The sequence below is a fragment of the Dreissena polymorpha genome, chromosome 3 (assembly GCF_020536995.1).
Source record: "Dreissena polymorpha isolate Duluth1 chromosome 3, UMN_Dpol_1.0, whole genome shotgun sequence".
In the NCBI taxonomy this organism is placed as follows: Eukaryota; Metazoa; Mollusca; class Bivalvia; order Myida; family Dreissenidae; genus Dreissena; species Dreissena polymorpha.
The window spans coordinates 39,887,932-39,914,106 of record NC_068357.1 but is presented as its reverse complement, the minus strand read 5'-3'; the positions used below and the strand labels follow the sequence as shown (position 1 = coordinate 39,914,106).

Below are 26,175 nucleotides of genomic sequence, written 5' to 3'. Positions count from 1 at the left end.
CTACATGTAACTAATAATTTTAAAAAAGATTTTTTATTTCATGATGCGCATCGACTCGGCATCATGTCGCGGATAGCGGCATGCCTCGGCGGACAGATGCGAAGTTTCGCGGCGTAATGCGACTTGCCGCCGCATACTGACGCGGCTTCAATGACTTACGCGGCATCGACTCGTTTCGCCTTGCCGCCGCGGATCGCGAAATACGTTTGTTCCGCTTTGGCTGTACTGTAGAAATTAAAGGAAAATGCTAGGGACTTCCTTTAATGCTCGAGTAATCGCCAGTTTTTGAGAAATTGCCAGCTTGAGTTATTGCAATTCTACTGTACACATTAAATGACCAAATTAAGTTGAATTTTCTCAAAAAATGTCAAATTTGCTTAAGAGCATTTTCACCCAGGGATGCCCTGTATACCAAATACATGGATCTACAGTACCTTAATGTCTTTGTATAGTAGTAAATGGACACAAGTAATAATTAACGATTTTAAATATCTCGGAAAACAAAGCCAATTCTTTGAGAATTGAGATAAAACTGGAATGCATGCTGCATAAATCAAGCTTGGAGCCAGGGTTTTTCTAACCATTTTGGGAAAAGGAGTTTGGTCAAATTGGGACTTTTTTTATCGATAAAAGTGACAAATTTGGGAATTTTTTATCGACAACAAGAGATCTATGTGTTTATCAGAAACACAATGGCCCTATTGCCCCGCTTTGAAGCCATATATTTGACCTTTGACCTTGAAGGATGACCTTGACCTTTCGCCACTCGAAATGTGCAGCTCCATGAGATACACATTCACGCCAAATATCAAGTTGCTATCTTCAATATTACAAAAGTTATGACCAAGGTTAAAGTTTTGGGACACACACAATGACTGACTTACTAACTGACTGACTGACTAACTGTCTGACTGACACAAATATTGACACAAAAGGTCTGTCCCTGCCCATTTCGGGATAAAGTCATATAAATTATAGTTATATATCTTGTATGATGTTTAGCAAACAAGAGCACCGCATAAAGGGTGCCACGCTCGGCTGCGAAAGCTTGTCAGAAAACTTTTTTTCTTGACCTTGACCTTTGACCTAGTGACCCAAAAATGGGTGTGGCATGTAGAACTCATCAAGGTGCATCTTCTATGAAGTTTCAAAGTTGTTGGTGGAAGCACTTTGATTTTAGAGTCAATGTTAAGGTTTTAGCACGACGCAGGTGGTTGAAACGACGAGCTTGCTATGACAATAGCTTGGCGTTTCTCCGAAAACAACCTTGCTAATAAAACCAAGACATAGAGTCTAATAATCATAAGTCATACATTTTTGAAATTGGGAATTTGTATTATAATTTTGGTTTGGGATTGGATCCATTTGCTCTGGGATCAGGTCTGTTCTACGGCCTTTTTTACGGTCTTTTTTACATAGCAGAAAAAAAACCTGTGGAGGACCATATATAATTAAATCAATCAGAAAGCAGATCAAGATTGAAGTTAAGCTTTTACTATGTAATCTGCAATAAATGTGATATTCAACCCACCGTATTTTGCTTATTTGACAATCAGTCAAATGAATTTGATTGTGTTACAATATTTGCTTCTAGCCAAACTATAACTATTTTTGCACTGTTACCGGTTATTCAAAATACTTGAAAAGTCACTCACTCTAGTCTTGCAACAACCCTGGTAAATCAGGTCACAATCTTGAATATAACAACAAGCTACAGTACACTCCACGCGTTTTCCCCAATTTCCCTCCATACTCCGCGGGTTTCGACCTGGAGGGAGATTAAGAAAATCCCGCTATACGCGGCGTTTGCATGATTTTGGAACGCGGCGGTTAACGATCGGCAAAACTGATAAGCCGATGCGACGGCCCTCGGCGTTGGCAAGGCGGGGGAAACTCTGCGTTTTACTAGATAACGATCAATTTAATTTTGTTTGACTTCCTGATTTTCAAATAAAATTACATTTATTACAAGTACATACATGTACATGTAGTATAATATTTACAATAAAAAAAAATAACCAAGATAGATCGATCCCGACGTGGTTGTAGAAGTAGTTGTTGTATAGAAAACTCGTTGATTTACGACACACAAAACGTCGTCTTTTAACTAATACTTACCAATTAATATAAACACAGTTTGCAACATTGTTTTTATTTTGATAATTTAATCCAAAGTTTTCATGTTATCAGGTGATTTTCTATACTGAACATGTATACAAATGACCAAGGACCCTAAAAATCTCGCAAATCTGTGTGAATTGACAGTTTGACGTAATCAAAGAAAAGCCGCTTCCTGTCTAAAGGCATAACTTACTCAAGTAAACACGTTCAACAAATGCATAAGGAATGGTTTTAATTGTCGGAACAAAGTCAATTCTCTGCTCCCTAATGCATTGATTTTCTCTTTGTTTGTAGGTAATTCCATTGATTGCTAAAAGGTGGTAACTATTGAGTTGATAATTGCATTTAATATTCACAGTTGTATTCTTGATGCGTCGACATTCTCAACAATGTTTACCAGTAATTATGGACCAAATCGGCAGAGTGACATTCACACATGTTAATCCCTTTTGTCAAAACACTGCAGACAGCAGTCTACACAATAGGTCAGTAGACATTAGCTTTGCGTGTTTTCATAACGTCAAACACTTAAAATCCAGTTCCGCCCAGATGTCTACTTTAAGCAGTTTACAGTAAAATTAGTGTTAAAATAATTACTCTACTAAAATATCGTAACGATAAAGATTCGACGTGTTCGATTTGAAATTATTTTAAAGGAAATATCAACTTATTCGCGATATAATTTCGTTAATAAATACCAAAAAAGAAACTTTTAACCGAAATCAACAAAATTCAATGTTCTCTGCGCTACAAAGTTTGCATCAAAAAAATCAATACACGCACGCTTTGCAGGAGTATACATTGTACCTTGACCTTGTACATTGCAACATAATTTTCGCGCGCTTTTGTCGGGAAATATACATGATGACTGTATATTGGAAGCATTTGTAAACGTCGTGTTAACAATTAAAAATCGTAGTGTGTTTCGGATTACTAATTATTATTCTCATTTGGAAATTTAACGGAACATTTATTCTTGTGTTGTATGTGTTATGATTTAAATATTAATTTGTCAAATGTATTATATTAGACTAATTCATATTGTAGACGTACCTGTGAATTAAAAAACATAATTTTTATACGTATTAATTTTCTATACTATTATCTTTTTTATACATGTACTACAGTATTTAAACAATTTATTATAACAATGTTTTTATTTTTTGGCATGCCCAGTAGCACACTGCTAACGCGGCGTTGCGCGGCGATCACTGATAAGAACGGAAAGTGTCTGCATTTACCGACTAGCCTAAAGTAATACACGCCGCGGGAATAAGCGAACGCGGCGTAACGCCGAGCGTTCTATCGAGTTCACCTCGCTCTTCCAACGCCACGTGAACACTCGCTAGCAGAAAAAAAACGCGGAGGGAGCGTGTTTTTTGGGGAAAACGCGTGGAGTGTACTGTATGTATGAACATTCCTGTAAATATAATGTTTGAAAATTATTTAAAAAACATTGAAACTTTGTACTGTACAATAAACAGGCCTTGAAATATTGAACGCTTGAATTTGCAAGTGAAGTTGACAGTCAGGCGAGTAAAGTTTGTTAAATACTTGACCAACAGAGCAAGTGCTGTTTTTATGGTTGAGAAGTATAAATTCAGTTCCAGAACTCCTGCCACATCGATACAAACTACGACCATTTTTCGAACGCTCATAAAAAAGGTTTGTACACATAGAAACTGCACTTTTGTTTTAACAATGTAAATGATGTCATGGGCACACTAAAAATAATTCTCAAAATTGGCTGCGCTCGTTTCGTAGATGTCAATGCTCTTACCTACATGTAATTGAATAATAGTTTAAAAGACAGTTACATATATTGGTCATTCCATGAAGAATAAAATTTCATTTTAATGTAAATATATATAAAACAAGAGCACCACATAACAGGTGCCAATGCTCGGCTGCGAAAGCTTGTCAGAATTTATTATTTAACAAGAGCGCCGCATGACGGAGCAATATACGCCCGATTCGTGTGCCATTGGAGATGATACACTGATGATTGATGTATTTGTTTTGGAAATAAGCAAAAAAAACAACAACAACTTATATAACTGATATATTCATATATATGCATTGATATCAATAAGTGTACACTTAGTCATTTGTTCTCTAAAACACAATATTTAAATCATAATTGTTTAGACCTACATAGGTATAGAATGGCAGTATTTCCTGTACTGATATTACTTATCTTGAAATAAGTTCCCTAAAAACTGAAATAAATATTTGGTTTGAATGTTTAAATACTGTTTGCTTTTACATTTTATATCAGCATGAATACCAAGGCTGTCTGTAATTCACCTTTATAAGATGCTTATAGCGGTTTTTATTGCTATCAAGTTCGATAAGTGTTCAGCGGATGATAAATGTAAATGAGGTGTATTAAATTGATAATCATAAACCTGTATAAGGCATTTTGGCTGGGTCAATTGCGATGATAATGGACATGATGTAAGTTACAATAACCTATAACACATACTTGAAACCTTTTTAAGGAATAAATGGATTTTGCTTTTTTTTTAGGTAATGGGTCTCTATAAATGCTTTTATTCAACTTACATTCTGATTGTAAATCCAAATCCAGATGGCTTTGTTGTCTGAGGAATAAGTTTCAAGTACACCAGTTCGCGCAGTTATCATATTCGTGAAGATCAAGTCTATTGTTGCATGTCTCCAATCAGACCTGACTGATATATAATCTATATACTACCTCTGACCAAGTTTGGTGAATTCAACTTGAACTAGAGCTTTGTCACTGAATGTGACTTATACCCCCATACCACTTTGACGCAGGATAAAAAGTTGTTTAAAAGTTTCGGATGAATACAATTTGAATTAGAGTCCGGACAAAGTGGCGCCGTTGAAAATGCACTAATTGACCCTATGACCTAGTTCTTGACCCGACATGACCCATATTTGAACTTGACCTAGATATCAACTACAGTCCAACCTGCCAATAAAGACCACTCAAGGGATTTGGTCGTTGTGGTCTTTGTTCACAGGTGGTCTTTATTCGCAGGGTTGATCGAAACTTGGCAAAATATGCTAGTAGTTTTTTAACAGGTACCTTATCTATGTATGTGCTCTATTGTTTAAATGTTTGAATACTTATGCATGTATAATTAAATAAAGGATTGAAAACACAGTTTTGTTTTACATTTGTATATTTATTACATGTTGTATTTCTATTGCCTTATGTTTTCATTATTTATTTAATCTCTCTCTTGACTTCACCCCGCTCACCAGCCTGAATCTTAAATACAATGCTGTGCAAAAGACTCGAGCCAGCCATTGCTAGCCTTAAAGTCCAAATATCCTAACTCACACGCAAACTTCAAGGCTTTCTTCTGGATCATAGGTCCAGACACAGGCAAGAGCCTTGCAATTGCGTCAACAAACCACTTATGCACAAAGTCATTCACTGACGCGAATTCCGACTCACGCTTAGGGCGTTTACTTTCACTGTTTACGTTCTCCTCGAATTTATCCATAATCTCATGTTTACTCTTTAAAATGCTCTGAATTTGAGTTTTTCTTACACCAAGATCACTAGCCACTCGTCTACAACTATGTCCTTTACCTAACAAACTAATGACCTTAACGCGTTCTTCCAACGTCAAGAACTTACGCTTGGAAGCCATGATGGTTAACTTGAACTGACAATTTACTTTTCTGTAATCTATAAACGTCTTATTTCAGAGAAATTTAAGAAGAAAATGACTATCAAAATGTTTGTCTTTAATAGGCATTGTAAATGATATGAAACCGTTAATTTCCTTAATGAGTTTATGAAAGCCCCAAATTTGTCTTTGATATTTTCGGCAATAAGTACATTAATCGCGAGTCACTTAAATACAAAGGCAAATTGTTACACTTTTGACAAACTGTCAAATGCATAAAAGAAGCAGGCGACTACCAATTAGCAATGCATGTTAAATAAACAAACAACTGCTATCGAGTGCAATAAACTGTTACTTGCCAATGTCTCCATAGCGACCGACGAGTCCACTGGTAAGATGTGTATCACGTGACTACGCAGCGTCATGGTGGCCATTTTTTTTTTAAGTTGCAAAATCGTTGATTTTTATGATTGCAGTGGTCGTTGTAAGCTATCAAAATGAAGATTTGGGAATGTAAAAGGGTGGTCGTTGGTCTTTGTTCACAGGTGGGCTTTATTCGCAGGTTCAATATATAGTGAAATCGTTCGGGAGGAAATCAGTGTGGTCGTTATTGACTGTTGGTCGCTATTAACAGGTGGTCGCTGGGGCAGGTTGGACTGTAGATGCAACTACTGACCAAGTTTGGTAAAGATCGGATGAATACAATTTGAATAAGAGTCCGGACAAAGTGGCGCTGTTGAAAATGGACTAATTGACCCTATGACCTAGTTTTTTACCTGGCATGACCCATATTCGAACTTGGCCTAGATATCAACTAGATGCAACTACTGACCAAGTTTGGTGAAGATAAGATTTATACAATTTGAATTAGAGTCCGGACAAAGTAAAATGCACTAATTGACCCTTTGACCTAGTTTTTGACCCAGCATGACCCATATTCGGACTTGACCTAGATATCAACTAGATGCAACTACTGACCAAGTTTGGTGAAGATCGGATGAATACAATTTGAATTAGAGTCCGGACAAAGTGGCGCCGTTGAAAATGCACTAATTGACCCTATGACCTAGTTTTTGACCCGGCATGACCCATATTCGAACTTGGCCTATATATCAACTAGATGCAACTGCTGACCAAGTTTGGTGAAGATCGGATGAATACAATTTGAAATAGAGTCCGGACAAAGTGGCCCCTTTGAAAATGCACTTATTGACCCTATGACCTAGTTTTTGACCCGGCATGACCCATATTCGAACTTGGCCTAGATATCAACTAGATGCAACTGCTGACCAAGTTTGGTGAAGATCGGATGAATACAATTTGAATTAGAGTCCGGACAAAGTGATGCCTTCCGCCCGCCGCCCGCCCGCCCGCCAAGGGGTTTCACATAATAAATCCCGTATTTTATACGGGCGTATAAAAACAAAATTTTAGAGGTCACAGTGAATTTGACCTTTGACCTAGTGACCCAAAACTGGATGTGGCCTGTAGAACTCATCAAGGTGCATCTACATATGAAATTTCAAAGTTGTAGGTGGAAGCACTTTGATTTCAGAGCCAAATGTTAAGGTTTTAGCACGACGCCTACGGCGGACGACTCAGACGACGAGCTGGCTATGACAATACCCCGGGTTTTCTCCGAAAACAGCCGAGCTAATATTAAATAAAAAATACATAACTAGTTTATTAATATTATAAAAATTATTATATTCAATTATCAATAAACAAAAAATTAATTATTAATAAACAGAATAATTTGTGATCAGAAACATTAGCTTAAATTTACCATACTGAAACCATTTGTCAATCAAGCAATTGAAATATTAACACTACGCATGGAAAATGGTTCTATTTTAAAATATCTGCAGGGCGAGAAGATTGAAGTGAAGGGCGAGTGGATTGTAAGACCTACTCTGCTTCTCACCCTACAGGGCGGGTGGCTCTGGAAAAAAATTCAAGGCCTGATAAATTCATGTTAACTGGATTGACATCATAAAATCAAGTTTAAAAATTTCAATGTAAAATACATAAACTTATTTTAAAACAAACATGCCACAAAGTCCCTATTTGTTAAAACCAATTGCATGACCAATTGAAATACTTCATACATTTAAAATCACTTTTGGCATCAAATAGAGCAAAACTAAGGCCATTTTTATTTCAAAGAACAGCCATTTTGTAGTTTATCCTGTCTGAACTGCCATAATCCTATTATTAAAAGTAGTTTTTGGCTACACAAGATTAAATAATACTGATCTATCTGAACTGCTGCCAAATCTCTGTCAACAATTCGGTTATGAGTATTTGTAAATAGCTGGTCACAATAGCTGTAGCACCGCTACGCTTTATCCACAAGAATGGCCCAATAGTTTTAATGTTCCAGATCCATAAGTATTAAAAAGTCGCAGCAAACTATACTTAATCTCACAATATAGACAGTCTATAAAGGGATTGAATCAATAAAAAAGATTAAAATATTGAACCTTTTGAATTAAAATAAATGACAGCCAATGATTATGTATCTTTGTATCCTATATTGTGGGTGTTATATTAAAATCAATCACTTTTCAAGTTGTATGCACAATTTTACTTGTCAACATAAACATTTTACTTTTCCAAATTGGGTATGGTGTTAATGGTTATAAGTTTTACGTATTTTGAAAACAAAGTTACATTTTAATATTATACAAAATATAAATATACTGCTGCTTGGATAAATTTTTAGAAATTGTTGCAAAAGTAATCCGACCAAAGGTAAGGTAAAAAATCTAATTTGTGGATCATGGCGGGTAATAGTGTTCAAGCCATTCCTGAGAAGCTTACTTATTCTAAATCTTTAACCTGCCCTTTTTGTAAATATGCAAATTTGTAAGTAAAAAAGGCCCCCCTTGATTTGTACAAATTAGAAACAAGAGTTAACAATCTGGGCCAATGCAGGGCTTAACACTAAGGCACGTCCGAACGACATTCACTGCCTGTACCTAGATCCGGGCTAGCCAATGTCCCAAGAACATGCCCGACCGGTCGTGTGTATTTTGGGCGGGATTATGTGTTTTATATCAATAAACTGCGTTTTAAATAAGCTTTTCAAAGATGCAAAAATCTTAATACAGTATGATCAGATGACAATTAAATCCCAGAGTGAAGTCGGAGACAACAAACGGATCGTAACTCGATTTGGAACACCCTGATTGCAATCAAAAAGAGGCCGACAATTCAGAAAATCCCCGGCGGTTTTCCTGGTAAAACACGTCAGTACCTGTTTTAAACGGAATTCCGCTAGATATGGTTTTTGATTGGTTTCCTCGTGTGACGTGTTTTCTCCATAAAAATACGTTTTAAACTAAAAGCCGGGTTTGCCCTGATCGTCCGGGATCGATGAATGTATAAAACTAGACATTAACACAAAGTTTCTGTAAAATTATTAGTTATTAATCAATTTTAAATCATTTTAATTTGTTTGATCGAAGTGTTTTGACAATCTTTTTTATGCAATTCAATTAGCAAAACTAATATTAATGGTCGATCCCGGCTTTTAGTAGAGAGTTAACCCTGTACAATTGTTACGACTACCGTAACACGTTATTTTGCGCAGCTAAGATTCACTTACCGTTTGTTGTCAGACGGCAACCGCGGCAATTTATGTAAAAAAAGTTTTAACGTTTCATGTTGTTGTTTAAATTTGACTTTACGGGTGGGCATGGGGGTTCCTCAAAGAAGAAAAGAAAAGGTTAGAAGGAAAGTATGAGAAAGTATTAGGGACAAAAAAACAAGGAAATTTCTCCCGAAATGGCGTGAAGATTACAAATAGATGTCTTAAGTAGATGAATATTGAATTCATTAGCATTAGTAAGGCAAGCTAATAAGAATGATTGAATCATAAATGCGCATCTCCACGCACAAGAAAATACAAGTTGAATGATAAATATAAAGGATTTGATAATACTTGGGTCAGGGCACATGAAAGATTGGTCAGGGCTAGTATGTTCTGCATTTACTAGCCCCAATGGGCTAGTTGAAAAAAAAGTTAGTGTAAAGCGCTAGCCAATGGCATCATTTTTATATGGCCAATCAATCTTTTAACTTTGACAGAAATCCCACAAGACACTATCACACAATTTTCACAGATGTCACATACACATTTGAATTGAAGCAATTTATGTTGAGTACAAGTATGTATGGAAGAATTGTTTATATTCAAAAAAATAACAGGGATAATTGAATTAATAAAAATTGCTGATACAATTTTAGCCCTTCGAAAACATAATGCAAATCAAATTGTTCTCCATATTAAATCAAAAATCTGATGGCACTGAATTTGTTCGCTGTTGTATAATCTTAGACACAACTCAGTTTTTAAAATTATGTTATAGCTTTTTATATCGCAAGTTTGAAATGACCACAACCCATTCAAATTTATAAAGAGTGTGTCTTAAAAAACAGGTTGATATGTGTTTTTTTTCCAAATGATTGATACAGCTAATCAGTGTGCACAAGCTAATCTTATTTGACATGCATTAAGCCCCGTTTTCCCTGAAAGCAGCCAATATGTACAGATTTCAATGATAAACACTATACTGGCCAACGTTGTCTTACAAGCTGTTAAATACACACTATGTACTGTACCAGTGAGAACAGGCAGATGCGGTGGTTAAAGCAGACGCTTTTAGCATTCTGTTGTCTGCTAAATTTTACTGGAGTTATCCACACAGGCAGTCACTGGTTATGGTTTCTAGCGTAGCTAAGGCATTCTGATATGCAAAATTCGGTCTGCATTATTTGTAAGCTAACGCTCACAAATAAAAATGAGCAGAATTTTCTTTTCAAGAAGGTGCTGTTTGCTGCATGAAACAATAGGATCGCAAATTTACTGTTATCAGGGATGTCTTATTGCAAAAGAATAAAACTACATTGAGTTATGGTTAAATTGCGTTGCATGTTCTCTTGAGCCTTCTTTTTACAATTGGTGATGATTTAGGAAACTCTTTGACAAAAATTCAAAATTTCAACAATGACACAAATTTATGAACTCCGTATAATGTGCATATTAAAGTTTCAAAGCATAAAATGGCACCTTATTTTGACAAATGTCAACATAGAATTACCAAACTTGGCCTCATATATGATGGGGTCATTTTAATATGAGGAATACATGTTATAAGTTTCAATATACACTAAACGACCCGTGATTTTTGCCACGATTCTCACATCACCGCGAGCAATGCAACGTGACAAATCGAGGTGATTCCGAGCGACAAGAAAATTTGGGCGATGTCTCGGCGATTCCAGTGACCGTCGCGCTGTGTATCCTGCTGTAAGGCAATCATTGCGAATCACCGTGAACCACCGTGATTCAACTTTTTTCGCGATTTGCATCGACAGTTACACTTACATGTTACATATACATTAACATATGCATAACCATTCCGCAAACTAGGATACATTGTAAATAACAGAAATAATAAACATTCATCCCATTGGAAATCGGCAAAAATGACTTTACAAACTGGAAATCTGAAATTAAAAAAATTGGCGATTTCATGTGACGAATCAGATGAAATCTTGGGTGGTTTTCCACTCACAAATCAAATTGTCCACCGTGACGCCGCGAATAAAACAAAAATCACGGGTCGCATAGATTAATCCCTCAAGCACATTCTATAGTGCTAGCCTACTGGATAACTCAAACTTAGTAAGGACATAGAAGAAAAAAGTAAAGTATAAAATATTTTATCTGATTTTGATCTTTTTTTTCAAAATAATGTGTTCAGTTTGAAAAAAAATTTAACCTTATTTATAAGAAGGAAAAAAAACACTTTCAACAGTTAAAGAAAGCTTGTTTTACATGACATGGCACTATGTCAGAAAACTAATTCAATTTTTAGAAGTGTAAAAATACTTTCAACAGTTAATGAAACCCGTTTTACATGACATGGCACAATGTCAGAAAACTCATTCAATTTTTAGAAGTGTAGACTTGCTATCAATGATGATTGAAAAAAAACTGTTTTAACAATTTGTATAAAAGCACTAAATGATAGTGTTTTCCAATAATCAATCTTTGTTTACATCCATTTAATTGATATGAATGTAAAAACAGGACAAACAATAATGTCATACAAAACAGGATTTAACCAGTACACTGCAACGCCAATATATCGCAGTTGTTGGGGTCCAAAGATCGGGAGCACGATATATCCGGCGCGCGATATAACTCCAGAAATGTCTAATAAAATTGTATTGCAGTTAATTTGTCAAATTTCCCCAATGTTTTCAAAAACGTATAAAATATAATTGTGCATATATTTGAATTTACGCTTATAAATAGTCCTAATGAAGGAACTGAAGCAGCGTAACGGTATCGATACAGCGTGTTTGAATTATATTTTATTAAGAGAAAATGTCAATGCCACATAATTCGCGAGATACTGCGGTACTTTAGTTGAAATTTACAACGAAACTTTTAATGGAAATAAAATTATCTCAATGTTGTACCCGCTACGAAACTTTTATTTAGAAATAAATACATCCACGCCAATTTTCTCGTGTTTTTTATCAGAACAAAGAAATTCATGACCGGTACCGAAATTTAACGATTTATATACCAGTAAACTGCCATTATTACCTTTGAAATGATACTAATTGGTTATTTGTTAAGTGTTAAAAACATCCCCAGCTGTGTGTACACAACACTGTCACTTATCGACTGTTTTTCACGCTTCACTGTGTGCCATAGTAAGCCGTGACATATAGGGTGTTAATACTAGCTAGAACCGGTTTTTTGCTTAAGTTAGCGAATTCTCAGATTAAAACATGTCATTTAGTGATCATGCTCATCGGATTTTTGGGAGCCATAGCCAAAGCGCGATATATTGGATATAACGGTCCGCGATATATCGGCGTTGCAGTGACGTAGATATATTGTCAATAGAATCAAACTAGGACAAAAAAGAATAGAAAATATAAAAAAAATGTTAAATGCATTATAATAAACATGTAAAGATCATATTTAAAGTTCAATGGCTGTCAAATGAGGCCAAGGTAACTTTATTGACAAAACTGTTTTAAATTGTTCTTTTCTATATTACCAACATCAAAACTGTACATCTTAATAATTATAAACACAAAACATGAACTGGACTCAAACAAATAAGTGTCTTTTCACATAAGGTAACATTTTAAAATCCATGAACTACCAATAAATCTGACACCAAAAATATATAAAAGTTTGAATATGCAAAGCACTGATATAAATTAACTTTTTACAGTATGTTGCACAGACAGGAAACAAAGAATATCTATGACTTTGGTAGCCACCCGAAACAGAGTAAACATCATAATTATCTTATAGTTGACTTAAACAAAACAACATCACACAATACGATAAAATCTCGGTCATGACTCAATGCAGAATGCCCTTTTCTGAGCCTAAATCTTTGTGCTTTAAAAACAACAACTGATTAACTGCCGGAAAAATATTTATGCTTTTTGGAAAAAGCTAGTTATCTGTACGGATTTATACCAAATTTTGATATTGACATAAACGGACCTTGATCTACTCACCTGGGCGAATAGGCAATCACTAATTTCTATCCCTACCAAATCTATATGTACAATATTGAACTTAATAAGACTGCATCGGAGTCCTGAGAATAGTTTCAGTGCATTGAATTCAGCAGAATCAGCTCAGTCATTGACATGTTGCATTCTTGTCTGTATATCTCTCTAACACTCATAAAACAGTTTCAAATTTATTGCTGCAACACCTGGCTGCATATTTTGTTTTAATAAAGGATAATTATGAATTTTCATAGACCATAAATGCCATTGCCTTACCTGTCCATTGGACTCTCCTTCCCAGGGCAGTTTCTTCCTCCCCTTGCCAGCACTCACAAACGGTCTAGTACCATTCTGATCCGCAGTACTTGCTGTTGGTGTTGGACACGTTGATGAATTCACTGATTCAAGCTCCATTGTATCTGAACGAGACAGTCCACGAGAGCTGGTGGTTGAGCCACCCATGATCCACTCCATATCAGCGCCCTGGGTCTGGAAACTGGCTGTACTGCGAGTTGACGCCGATGACGGTACGGGTGTGGCATACTCCACAAGACCTTCACTGTTCAGTTTTGGGAGTTGACGTCTCGCTAGACGGGCCTGCACTGCAGCCATCACGCCCTCACCGTCGGCACTTAGTTCCACCTGATCCACAGCCTGGACCAAAGGCTGGAGCCGGCCAGGTCCCATGGTCTGAGCAATCACAGAAAGACATTCTAGCGCACCTTGTCTCACCTGACGCTTCAAGTCAGTCAAGGTTGGAGCAACCATTCGACAAACAACTGGGAGATCAAATGCATAACTTGGAAATGTCAACATTGCCGCAATGATTATGTTCAATGTTTCTTGTCGAACTTTTGAGTTTTTATGCTGAAGGTTTTCACATATCACAGAAAGCACAGGTTTTGCGGTGTAACTCTGCATCATTTTCATGGCAACTTTCATAACAGCTTGTCGCACAACAATTTTATTGTCACCCATTCGTTTTGCAAGTGTCGCTGATAAATGTTTAAGATACTGTTTGACATTTTTTCCCAATTTTTCCACCAAAATTCTCAATATGTCCAGAGTAACTGTAGTTATTTTAAAATTGGAATCGTCCAACAAGTTGTTTAAAAAACTAATAAAACTAATCATGTGCGGCATCAAATTGCTCTGCACATCCATTTCACTTAGCTCCAACATTATGCTTCTCAGATCCTCCACACCTTTTGCTCTCAGTTTAAAGTTCTCTTGGTCATTAATTTGGCTCATAACATGACTAGGTATGATTCCAAACTCATAGGAATCAACATACTGAGCAGTGTTTAGCTGCTGCACTGGCGGTTGATAGGAGACTGACCCATTTGGTTTCGCAGCCTTAGAAAATGGTGCCTGTCTGGGTGTTGTTTGTGCACTACTGTCAGGCTCAAGTTCACCTGGATTTGTCAGTTGGATATAGTACCTTCGCAAAGGTGTTGACAGTTTTTGAAGATATTTATTAAACTCATCTTCCCCAACTAATGTCCTGATTTTCTCCAATGTTTTTAATGAACAGTCTCTTAAATTGTCTTCTTCTGATGTATCCAATAATTTTTTGGCCAATGATTGGGTAACTTCAAAGAAATTCTGTCTAGAGAATTCTGGTGTAAAAAGCATTGGAAGGGCAACAATAGACTCTTTCCGAACTCTGTTATCTTCGTTTTCCAACCCATAATGGACTATCGCCCTCAGCAATGTTGGAACATGACTGGTACATTTCATGTAAACATGAAGAGTTTGGATGACGGCTCTCCTTACAGTGATCTTGTTTTCACCAATGTTTGGAATAAGTTTGCCCATGACCTCTGACATGCAGGCATCAAGGCCATCGCCAAACTGAGGGATTACCTCGTTGATCAGCTGAATACATTTCAGTCTTACATCCCAGTTGTTATCTGTAAGTGCCAGTCCAAGCCCTCTGAAAACGGCCTGAAGATTTGTAAATGGGAGCTTGCCTCCATTTCGTCTGACAGTGATCAACAGCTGTTCCAATACTTCTACCCTCTTCTGAAACCTCTGGTCTCTTAGCTGATCAACGACTTCATTTTCATCCATATTCCAGCCGCCCGCAGGCAGACGGTTGTCTATGTAGCCCGCATCATTAAAATCATGTACCGGGTTAAGAAATTTTTGAACTGGGGCTTTTGCCACTTTACCTGCCATTAACAAACGAAGATCGGTCAATGAAAGTTAAATAAAATACTATTTCGTGAGTTTAAACTCACGCCCGTGCTTGCTTATCGGAAAATTAGATGTTTTAGTACTGTTGACAGTCATGATTGTCCATCCATATATCACTGCATTTAATAATTTCATCAAATTTTATCCAAGGACAGCAAAAATGGCGATTCTCCCCAACAACAGATTGTATTGATCACGTGATATCCGCTGTAGATGCCAATAGGTTGTATTCAGTATGCGAATCTAAATACAAACGAAACTATTAATCTCCCACATATCATAAGGGAGAGAACCGTGACGGTTTTACAGGTTAGCCAACACACATTAGTGTTCTTCAGTTAGTAAGCATTCATTTTATAGCCAGACGAAGCTGCCAGTCTGGAGCTAAACAACATTCAAAGAGTTTACGTCATCGATTACGAATGACGTCACACTTACGTCGATGGTTTATTAAGAATTGAAGTGAATCTATGCTTTTTTTTCAAACATTATTAAGCCTTAATGCGTCTTTAATACATAAATATATGCAAACAGTTGTTTCAAATGATTATGGGTTGTTGTTGTTGTTGTTTACAAATGCTTGTTTTATTTGTAAAATGATGTGTTCGCAATTGTGTTTGTTATATCCGTCGTCTAGTGATAAATTAAGCTCAAATGGTCGTTGTCGGCTCATGTATTACTTTAAAGTACCACATGTTCTCTAAAGTATACTTTACACGGCGGTTAGAAAACCTCAACAGGCAATGACCATAAATGGCATCAATGCTTAAACACGGACACTAGATGAGTCATTATACGCTCCGTGGCTTAAATTAGGTTATCCTACGCGATATCCCGGATGGTTTTAGTGAACTGTTTTCGTCACTTTCATCCCTTATAACACTGGTAAAAGTATTGATAGCATTATTTATTTTGAAAATACAAATGCGAAATCTATAACGGTTTTTAATAACATTACCTTGCGCGGGTACCATGATTCCCCATGTTACTACGTGTAATTCTGGTAATAGTAATACATAACAAAATTACACTGGTATTTTCAGATATTGTTTACGATAGTAAAAAACAAAACCCTATGTTATTACATAACATTTGATAGTAATGCTCAATTGATCATTGTCGGATCAGGTACTACTTAAAAGTGCCCCGGATTTAAAGTATACTACAACGTGCCCGGGGCGCGGAAACTCTTTGAACAATTATATTAACATCGACATTAAGCTTGTCGAGAAAAAAAATGATTAAATACTACTTTGTATTGTAATTTACCATAATTTTGCGTAAATTGCAAATCGTTGACAATTAATATTTATATTTATTTAAAATGAAAACGCCCTTTCGGATCTACGGTCTTTGTGCTCCCCTCTGTTTTTTTGTTTCAAGATCGTAGACGTCGGGATAAAAAGTTATTGAATGAAATATATGTCCACAAATCTGTTACATTGCGTTCGAGAAATTAGATGTACAAATAACATTTTCTCTTGTAATACACAGTATTGATGCACGTGTATATTAAAATATAACTAAAGTCATGATTATTTCATTTTCAAGAGACCGTTTCATCACTGTTATTTTTTAGGGGTGTTAAACTATTTTTTTTCCATGCAAACAACTAGTTATCAGAGATGAAACGGCCTCGGGAAAATGAAATAATCGTGGTTTTAGTTACATGAATATGTTACTGTACACATGCGTCAATACTGAGTATTATAAGAGAAAATAATATCTATACATACATTTCTCGAACGTGACGTAAGCAGGATGAAGGATCACTTGACTTTGTGGGGTGCCCAATTAAATCATTTAGTATCAAATATCTATAAATAAGTATCGATTTTATACGAATTAGAGTGCCAGGTTAATAATTTTGTATTAAACAGAAAACGAATATCCATTTATAACAAATAATCCAATTCCATTTTGCGGGGACCGGCTTCTTAGATCTTTTCAAATTTTGCGGACAAAACTTCTGTTGATTTCAACAATTCTACTGTTAAAAATTGTAAATAAAAATCACGCGCTATCTTGGAATTGACTTAATCGAGGAATTAATTATATGGTGACCTGTCGGTTCCATATTGAATACAACAATGTTTAACGCTTAAATACGAAGACTCACTGGGTTCCTGGAAATAGACTGCTTTTGCGTCAAATAAAGTTGGGTGCAACTAATAGTACAATTTGTTTTACTCGTCAAAAAAGATGGGTGCGAACGCACCCAACGCACCCCCCTGGCTACGGGTATGTAAATGGATATCTTTAACATTAACAAACGCAGGAGAAACCTACCATAATATAAATAATTTATTAGAACCATAAATAAGGATCAAGAAATGCATGTACAATTTGATAACACCAGTGTCCTACTAGTCTCTTACTTTCATAGTATCGGCCCTCCTCAGAGTATCGGCCCTTGAACGAAAAACCTTCAAGACATGCTGGAAAATTAATGTGTGTTTTTTTCCAACTTTTAGAAGTTATTTATTTGATGGTTATCCTTGACAATTACGACGATCATCATCATGATTTCCGGTATTCATTGGAAAGTCGGTCATGTTTATTTCAAGGTGATGCTACGATTTTTAAATTACGTAACACACACGTAAGTACTTTGTTAATGGATAAGTAGTAGCTTTATCAAATGTGTTATATGCCGCTTATTGTTCAATAAAATGTACAAATATTTTTAAAACAAAATGAGCAAGTTTTCCCATTAAGTTATTATTTTTAGAACAAGCACGTGCGCATAGTTACAAATCTTAACAACCAATCAGAAGGGCCGATACTATGAGAGGGTCGGTACATGAAACAGATTACTAAAGGGAGCTAAGTCTAGCAAGTATTTTGTCAAAACATTACCGATTTAAATGCAGTTTTCGTTGTTAGGTCCAAGATTACACATGTAACTATATATTGACATATAACACATGCGTGTTTTTGTATTCCTTCACTTAACAAAGTCCAATGATTTCATTAAGAGGGCCGATGCAACGGATAGACATGCTAGTCATAATACCGGTAAAAGTAATAACACATAAATTATATATTATATGAGGAAAATGTAAAAGCTTTTTCTATGCAAACCTAATTTTATATCAAGTTAAAAAGCATAAATATATCGAGTATTGATTAAGGTTAGAAATTCAAATATAAAAATCCGATAGGAAAGTAATATATAAATATACAGACAGTCAACAGTGAGTTTCGCCTATGACGACCTCGCGTTGCAACAACTCAGTGTGTACACGAAAGTTAGTGTATCTGTTTGAGCATCGATGTCGCATTATACACTTGAATTGCCGGAAAGCCTCGTATTTGACGCCACAGAACAATGTCTGAAGGTCATAACAGAAGATTGGCGCAAGAAAGACGCATATCATTCCGCCAGCAACAAAGGTGATGGCTGCGGATGATGTTCGGTTGTCCTTACTGCATTGGCCCGGGCCAGGGTCGTATTGTTTCTATCGATTAACAAAGTGTTGACAAGTAGTTCGATGATTTGGTCATTGGTAAGATTTGACCAATGTTTCTGGGAAGGGCATACGCACGGAACAATATTCGGCTCGGTTGAGTTTAAACCTATTTTTAAAAAATGCTTCTTTACAAGGAGTGTTTGCTTGCTAATGGTATACACAATGAAACATCGAATTAAAGTCTTCACTATGTAGTTTTTTCATCATCATTATCATCATAATCACCATCATCACCATCATCGTCATCATTATTATATTAATAATAGCCATCACCATCACTTTATACTAATCTTCTTCATCTTTTCACCATCATCAACAATACAAAGAATCGTACACCGAATTGTCTTTTAAGTCGTCACCAACATGTGTAATCATCCAGATAAAACCTTCCTCCATAGTTTTACCTACACAAGAAAACTATTTGCGCTACTACGTACTTGCGCAAAACTGATCAACACCGCTCCATGTTCCATTCGATAAGCAGGACCGTGAAGCTGAACCAATGAGGAAATATCCTGTGGCTCAAGAAAACATTGCATTCGTGCCGAATACAGCTGTGTTTCTTGACAAAATCACGAATCCATTGTCAGGAACTGAAAGGTCTCCGCAGTCGACGATTGGACATTTCGGAGGTGTGGTGGTCCATTTGCCTGACGAATTGCATGTCGTTACGTTAAACCCGGTCAAAACAAAGCCAATATCAAAATTGTACGTAGCTGTTGTGTTTAAAGTAGATTGAGCATACATGACATATCCGTTCAATGGAGGTTGTATGTCCCCACAGTCAATAAGTAAACATCTCGGCATTTGAGCGTCCCAATATCCGCTACCATTACACGAAGTTGTATGCGATCCATCCATATTCGATCCATCCATATGGAATCCAGCATTGCACGAGAAAGATGCCAGGCCTTTATATTTAGTGCTATGCACGATGACTGTCCCATTACCCGGAGCGCCGGCTCACTGCACGTCGGGGCAGAGTTTTTTCCGTTGCCCATTTTCACTTCATGTAATGATATCGAATCCTTCAGTCACCTGCCCGCAGTCCACCTTACTGCATGTCGGGGCAGGTTTATCCCATTGTTCATTGGCATTACAGGTAACGGTATCGGCTCCTGTTAGTTTGTACCATGTGTGGCACGAGTACCTGGTTGTTTTACCATACTCAGTACCGGTGGTCACTAACGTCCCGTTGACAAATATTTGTGGCAATGGACAATACACTACGACACAGGACGGCTTGTTAAGACTCCACCCGAGGAGTAAACACGTCCTTGAATTCGGGCCTGACAAACTATAACCAATGTTACAACTATAATAAGCAACAAATCCAAGGCCCAAGCCTGTGTATTCCACTTTCCCATTCGGTATAGTGCTCGGTTGCAAGCAACCTGGAAGTAAGTTAACATAATACGTCTTTGAAAATAGAACATTATTTAAACACTAATTTACATTGTAAGGCTGTTAGAGCTTATAAAAATGTTAATGTTTAGTCAAGTAAGCTTTTGCTTACACTGTGATGATTCACATACTTTATGTACGAATACCTTATACTTTATGTACGAATACCTTATATTCAAACTCTATTCAGTACAATGTAATCAGTCATTTGAATGCTCTACCCATAGTTTAAAAATCATGGACTTTTTCAGCAGAATTACAATGACAGACACATTAATCATAATACTTGATAGAACAATGGGGATTTGTTCAACAATTTTAACATCATGATATTGTAATTATTCTAGTTCTGAGCTGCGTTAAACATATATTGCATTCTTAAAGATGTATCAGCAATCATGGGTGAAGGATCTCGCACTCGTTTTTGAAGCATATCTTATACACTTATTAGTTGACTGATACTCCACACCAACGCCCCAAACGCAAGATTATCCGAAGCTGTTGACAATGAAAACCAAGCTGTGTGACTTGCATATACAAGTTCAAGACCAAACGATTTTTGCATTAAAATTGTATCTATGTTTAATTTTTAATAGACAAAACAAATTATTAAACAGATATTAAACAAAAGCATTTGGTAATTACAGAAGAGTAGAGTGACTTCAAAATATGCATCACATATACATGTACATACACATGTTTATTAATATAAAGTAATCGTTAAGAATGAACGATGAATATTACTTACGTTGTGAATATCACATTTAAATACTTAAATATTAAGACGATTGCGCATTAAGCATGTAGTTTTTGGCGAAAAATAGTTGTTTCTTTCCATCAATCCGACCCCACAGTTTTGTTTTAGTCATATTCGATTATATTCACCAAATTAACTTTAAAGTTTTCCATCTGTTTTACTACGTTTGATCGTTGTTACATGCCCTTTATTGACTTTAGATGTACAAAACACCTATGAACGAAAGTTAAATATAGATTTGGAAGATGCATGCATGTCATTGTGTATCATAATGAAATTAATATGTAGCGAAAAAAATCGATCTACTTTTACTTATGTTTTTGTTTATATTAGAGTAAACAACTGACATTTCCCATTGCTATTTGGCCTCTTGTATCTTAAATAAAATTTTGAAATGAATATTTATTTAAAACTCAAATATCTGTTTCGATTGTTTAGTTCAATTGTTATGAATAAATAATTTATTGATAGAAATTTACACGCTCATATGTATTAACTATATTCTTTACAAAAGTTTAATATATATTTTATGTGTATTTTTAAATAAAACTCCTGTAGTTATATAACTAGACGATATGCGCAATTGTAACAAATGGAATATGCATACAAATGTAGGTAACTATTTGGCAATTAATGGCTTTTAATTGACATTTGTGTGTCACTATACTCTTCCTAAAGTATTTAATGATGCAGTCTCTAACACTTACTTAAAAAATGGCATGCACCATGTTGAATGTTAGCGCTTAATACATATGATCCCACATTTATTTGTACATATTCATTATGTTTTACTATTTTAATACGTAATGAAAATAAATAAGAATACGACTACGTAAAAAGATTCTAATTCATTTCAAGAGCGCATAATCCACACACTCTTGTATCTCAAAGGACACTGACACATTTTGTAAGCGTATTTATAAGAAAACTTGTTTATGTATGTGTCGTGTGATTTAAGGATTAGCGATGCCTTTAAGAGGACATTGATCTTTACATTTCCCTACCACGTTATGCGGAAATTAAAGGGATCTTTTCACGCTTTGGTAAATTGACGAAATTGAAAAAAAGTTGTTTCAGATTCGCAAATTTTCGTTTTAGTTATGATATTTGTGAGGAAAGAGTAATACTGAACATTTACCATGGTCTAATATAGCCATTATATGCATCTTTTGACGATTTTAAAACCTAAAAATTATAAAGCGTTGCAACGCGAAACGATTGAATAATTTGGAGAGTTCTGTTTTTGTCGTTAAATTTTGTGAAACTACGAAGATTGCTTATATAAGGTATAAAATACGTCGAGTAAGTGTACTCGGCGGAATAGCTCAGTAGGCTAAAGCGTTTTTACTTCAGGACTCTGGCAGGACTCCAGGGGTCACTGGTTCGAAACCTGGTCCGGGCAATGTTCTTTTCCTTTTTTTAATTTTATTCTTGATTTTTTACTGGAGCTTTTACGATCCAATGTTTACATTTTTCGATATAAAGCATTTAATGAATACGTTAAAAAATGCCAAAATCTGTGGAAAGGCACCTTTAATCAGAGATAATTTAATTAATATCGACTGGGTTTGCTTTCATGTACATTTTGTGCATGAACTGTCCAGTTTACTATTAAATGTACAAACGGTATTAGAGAACATTGAACTGGGGCAGCCAAAGCAATGACAAATGAATGGCTTTTAATATAAATTTGTCACAAAGGAACTCCAATCCATATGTTAAAGGTATCCCGCTCAGTTTAATCCACATTGTACTAAGTATAGAAAACGAGACCAACATTAAAACCGGATTATTCCATAATTCTGTTCTAAAATGACAAAGGTTATTTGTCTCTATTCCATCTGGTAAATACTAAATAGATAAGCTTCGCGCAAGCGTACCCCTCAGGAGCAATGACTTAAGTGAACTTCGTTGATTCATCGGATCGAAAATACGTTAGAAAATGTCATCGCAAATGAAAACCGGGCACAGAACGGTTTCAACAGCAACACACACGGACATTCGAATGCGGGGTGATGTTCATTCCGCAATTCTTCGTTTTAAAACGGAGGCTGTACCAAAGTTAACAAAATTTTATTTCTAAATGGGCCCCACTTTGAAACTATATATACATAAATGTATCATCATAATTTAGATTGTTTTTTCTAAGTGTTCTTTTGGCCAGATGTGAAATTAAACAGATGTCTAAGGGCACATTCCTGCTAAATAATTCAAACCAGCGCGTGCTTACAAGACGATAATATAATATAATACAAACACGTACATTTAGTTTATCATTTTACAACAGAACCACATAAGGAACATCTTTGTTAAAGTATTGTGGTTCAGAACAATTTTAGCTGACAAAATGGCAGAGATTCAAACAGGAAATGGAAGATATGACCATTGCTCCAGGAAAACGTGGCTTAATGCATGTGCGTTACCTGCTGACCGAGATCAGCATGTGCAGTCCTCACTAGGAAAACGTGGCTTTATGCATGTGCGTTACCTGTCGACCGAGATCAGCATGTGCAGTCCTCACTAGGAAAACGTGGCTTTATGCATGTGCGTTACCTGTCGACCGAGATCAGCATGTGTAGTCCTCACTAGGAAAACGTGGCTTTATGCATGTGCGTTACCTGTCGACCGAGATCAGCATGTGTAGTCCTCACTAGGAAAACGTGGCTTTATGCATGTGCGTTACCTGTCGACCGAGATCAGCATGTGCAGTCCTCACTAAGAAAACGTGGCTTTATGCATGTGCGTTACCTGTCGACCGAGATCAGCATGTGCAGTCCTGACGGGCTAATCAAGTACGATACTTTCCAACAAAAAATAATTTTCTCTTAATGAGACTACCTTTAAACGAAGAAATCCGCGCCACTGAATGCTGTAGTTACTGATTTATACTGTGCGGACACTTTACGAACATGCGGGTCCGTCTTCCCAAAGCGAGGCTCATATAAATGTGTTCGGTGCAAGTTTCGATTCGTTTAACTTGTTTCATGATTGGCCATGTAAGACATATGTGAATGGGTTTGTCTGACTTACTTTTTCCACTTATTCGCCATACAGCATCAAATGAACCTTTTCTGTTGTAAGACAAAAAAAACTCTGTTATATTTTGACAGACTATAGTTGAACCAGATAAGGCAGTATGAATTAGTGGAAAGTTCCGATATATTAATACAAATAATTACAAATAATGTATTACATTCACACGAAAACACCACACACACACGCCTTTATATGGGCATTTTTCTACGGTGGCTTGTAATGTAGAGAAAATACCTTATCAAATGTAGGACAAATATCTGTTGAAATGCAAGACAAGTACCTGATCAAATTTAAGAAACATACCTGAGCAAACAACTCGGCACCATTATAAACGGCTTCTGACAGTTGCCAGACAAATGAGGTCATTCCAGGCCAATATTATTTTCAATAGTTAATGTTTAAGATATTATTAAACATATCGTTTTTTAGCAAATTATTTTTCAAAGACAAATCAATATGTAAGTAAATAGCTTGATGTTTGTTGGCAAACGCGACTAAGGTATACATACAAAAGAGCTGAAACAGTTAATAAATTATTTAATTTTTAAACAGTGGAGATAAATATCGAAAGTTTAGTTTTTTGTAACGATCTGTTGATTTTGGAAGGCGCTGCTTTTTTTGTTTGCTCATTAAAGGTTCGATTATTGCATTTCAAAGACCTAAATTGAGAAAGCATTTACAACTGAAGTATTTGATCAAATTTGGTCTATGTTTAGTCAAGCCTGTGCTGAGAAATAAGCCGCGGCTCTTAGAGGAATATGTCAAATTTGGGAGTAGTTATAATAGTTCACGTGAATGAATGATGAACTAAAACGTATGGTCTGTGGTAAATTGTTAAACTAGTTTTAGTTTTATTTTGGTTTTAAACAATTTAATAATAGATTAATGCTTCTCAAGAAAGACAGCGGCGGGGCAGCAAATATTAAAATCTGCTGTTCCTTCATTTAAGGCTTGAATACATCAAGGTTAACGACGTGTTTGATGACAAGAGCTTGGATACATCAAGGTTAACGACGTGTTTGATGACAAGAGCTTGGATACATCAAGGTTAACGACGTGTTTGATGACAAGAGCTCGAATACATCAAGGTAAACGACGTGTTTGATTGATGACAAGAGAGGCGTAAGTTTGTTTGGAATTTACTGGTAAGTGTTGTGCTGTTTGTATTGTTGCGTTTTGTATTGTAATATATACTATTAGCGGTCGGTAGCAATAATTCATTTTCTGATGAAGATTCTGGAATGCCCAGTTAACTTCATTTGTTGATACAATATGCATTAACACATTATTTTTTATGTTTAAAACAAACGGAAAATAGAGTATAAAAACACTTTCCAATTATTCTACATCAAACTATGTAAATTTCTATTAAGTTCGGTAATTGTAAGAATGGATTAAGACACACCTTTGATCGGCTTTGTTTTCAGAAAACGGGATGGATGCATTCATCAACATGCGTTTTTTTCTGATACTAGTAATACATTGTAAGTACATTTAATATACATTATGAGTATGTTGTACATATTTTTTAATCTTAGGCGATCAACAAGTATGTAATGGTTAATATTCAATCAATAACGTGAATTGTTTAATAAAACCGTAAACTAGTTGCGCTATTTTAAAACAAAATATTCATCACAGTAAATGTTAATCTATTATGGTTTAGTCTTTAAAAGTTCGAAACATGTTTACTGATATAAAAAAATCAGCACCATTTGCAAACAACTACATAACCCCACGGCGTGATTAATTTGTTTACGGTCAAGACGCCGAAGTAATGTTTGGTCACAATGAATCAAAATAAGGTGTTAAATCAGTGGTCTTGTCATCTTCCAACTAGTCAAGGTAAGATGTTTCTAGTGTCAGTTAACAAATGACATAATATTCGATATTCTTTTAGTTTTAAATTGATTCCAACCCCGTTTCAGTTAGTTATGCCTGGGATGTTATTACTTTTTGTATTCATTTTATTTTTTGTTGACCTATTTCGTCTTTGTTA

The 26,175-nt window shown here is 35.8% G+C and overlaps 1 protein-coding gene and 1 long non-coding RNA gene across 3 annotated transcripts in view; one reads left to right on the top strand and one right to left on the bottom strand.

The window, feature by feature from the left end:
- LOC127873777 (TOG array regulator of axonemal microtubules protein 1-like) overlaps nucleotides 1-15,849 on the bottom strand; it is a 109,201-nt gene extending 93,352 nt beyond the window's left edge. Inside the window, exon 1 of the mRNA XM_052417752.1 lies at nucleotides 13,584-15,849. Coding sequence (XP_052273712.1) covers nucleotides 13,584-15,488 — 1,905 coding nt within the window. The 5' untranslated portion in view covers nucleotides 15,489-15,849. The remainder of the gene's footprint in view (nucleotides 1-13,583) is intronic.
- Nucleotides 15,850-18,047: 2,198 nt separating this feature from the next.
- Nucleotides 18,048-25,662, top strand: LOC127873789 (uncharacterized). Of its 2 annotated transcripts, none has more exons than XR_008046382.1 (3): nucleotides 18,048-18,108; nucleotides 25,126-25,264; nucleotides 25,604-25,662. It is a non-coding gene; the product is annotated as an uncharacterized LOC127873789 (long non-coding RNA). The 2 variants fall into 2 exon arrangements; XR_008046383.1 differs by lacking the exon at nucleotides 18,048-18,108 and adding an exon at nucleotides 23,833-23,932.
- The last annotated feature ends 513 nt before the right edge of the window (nucleotides 25,663-26,175 follow it).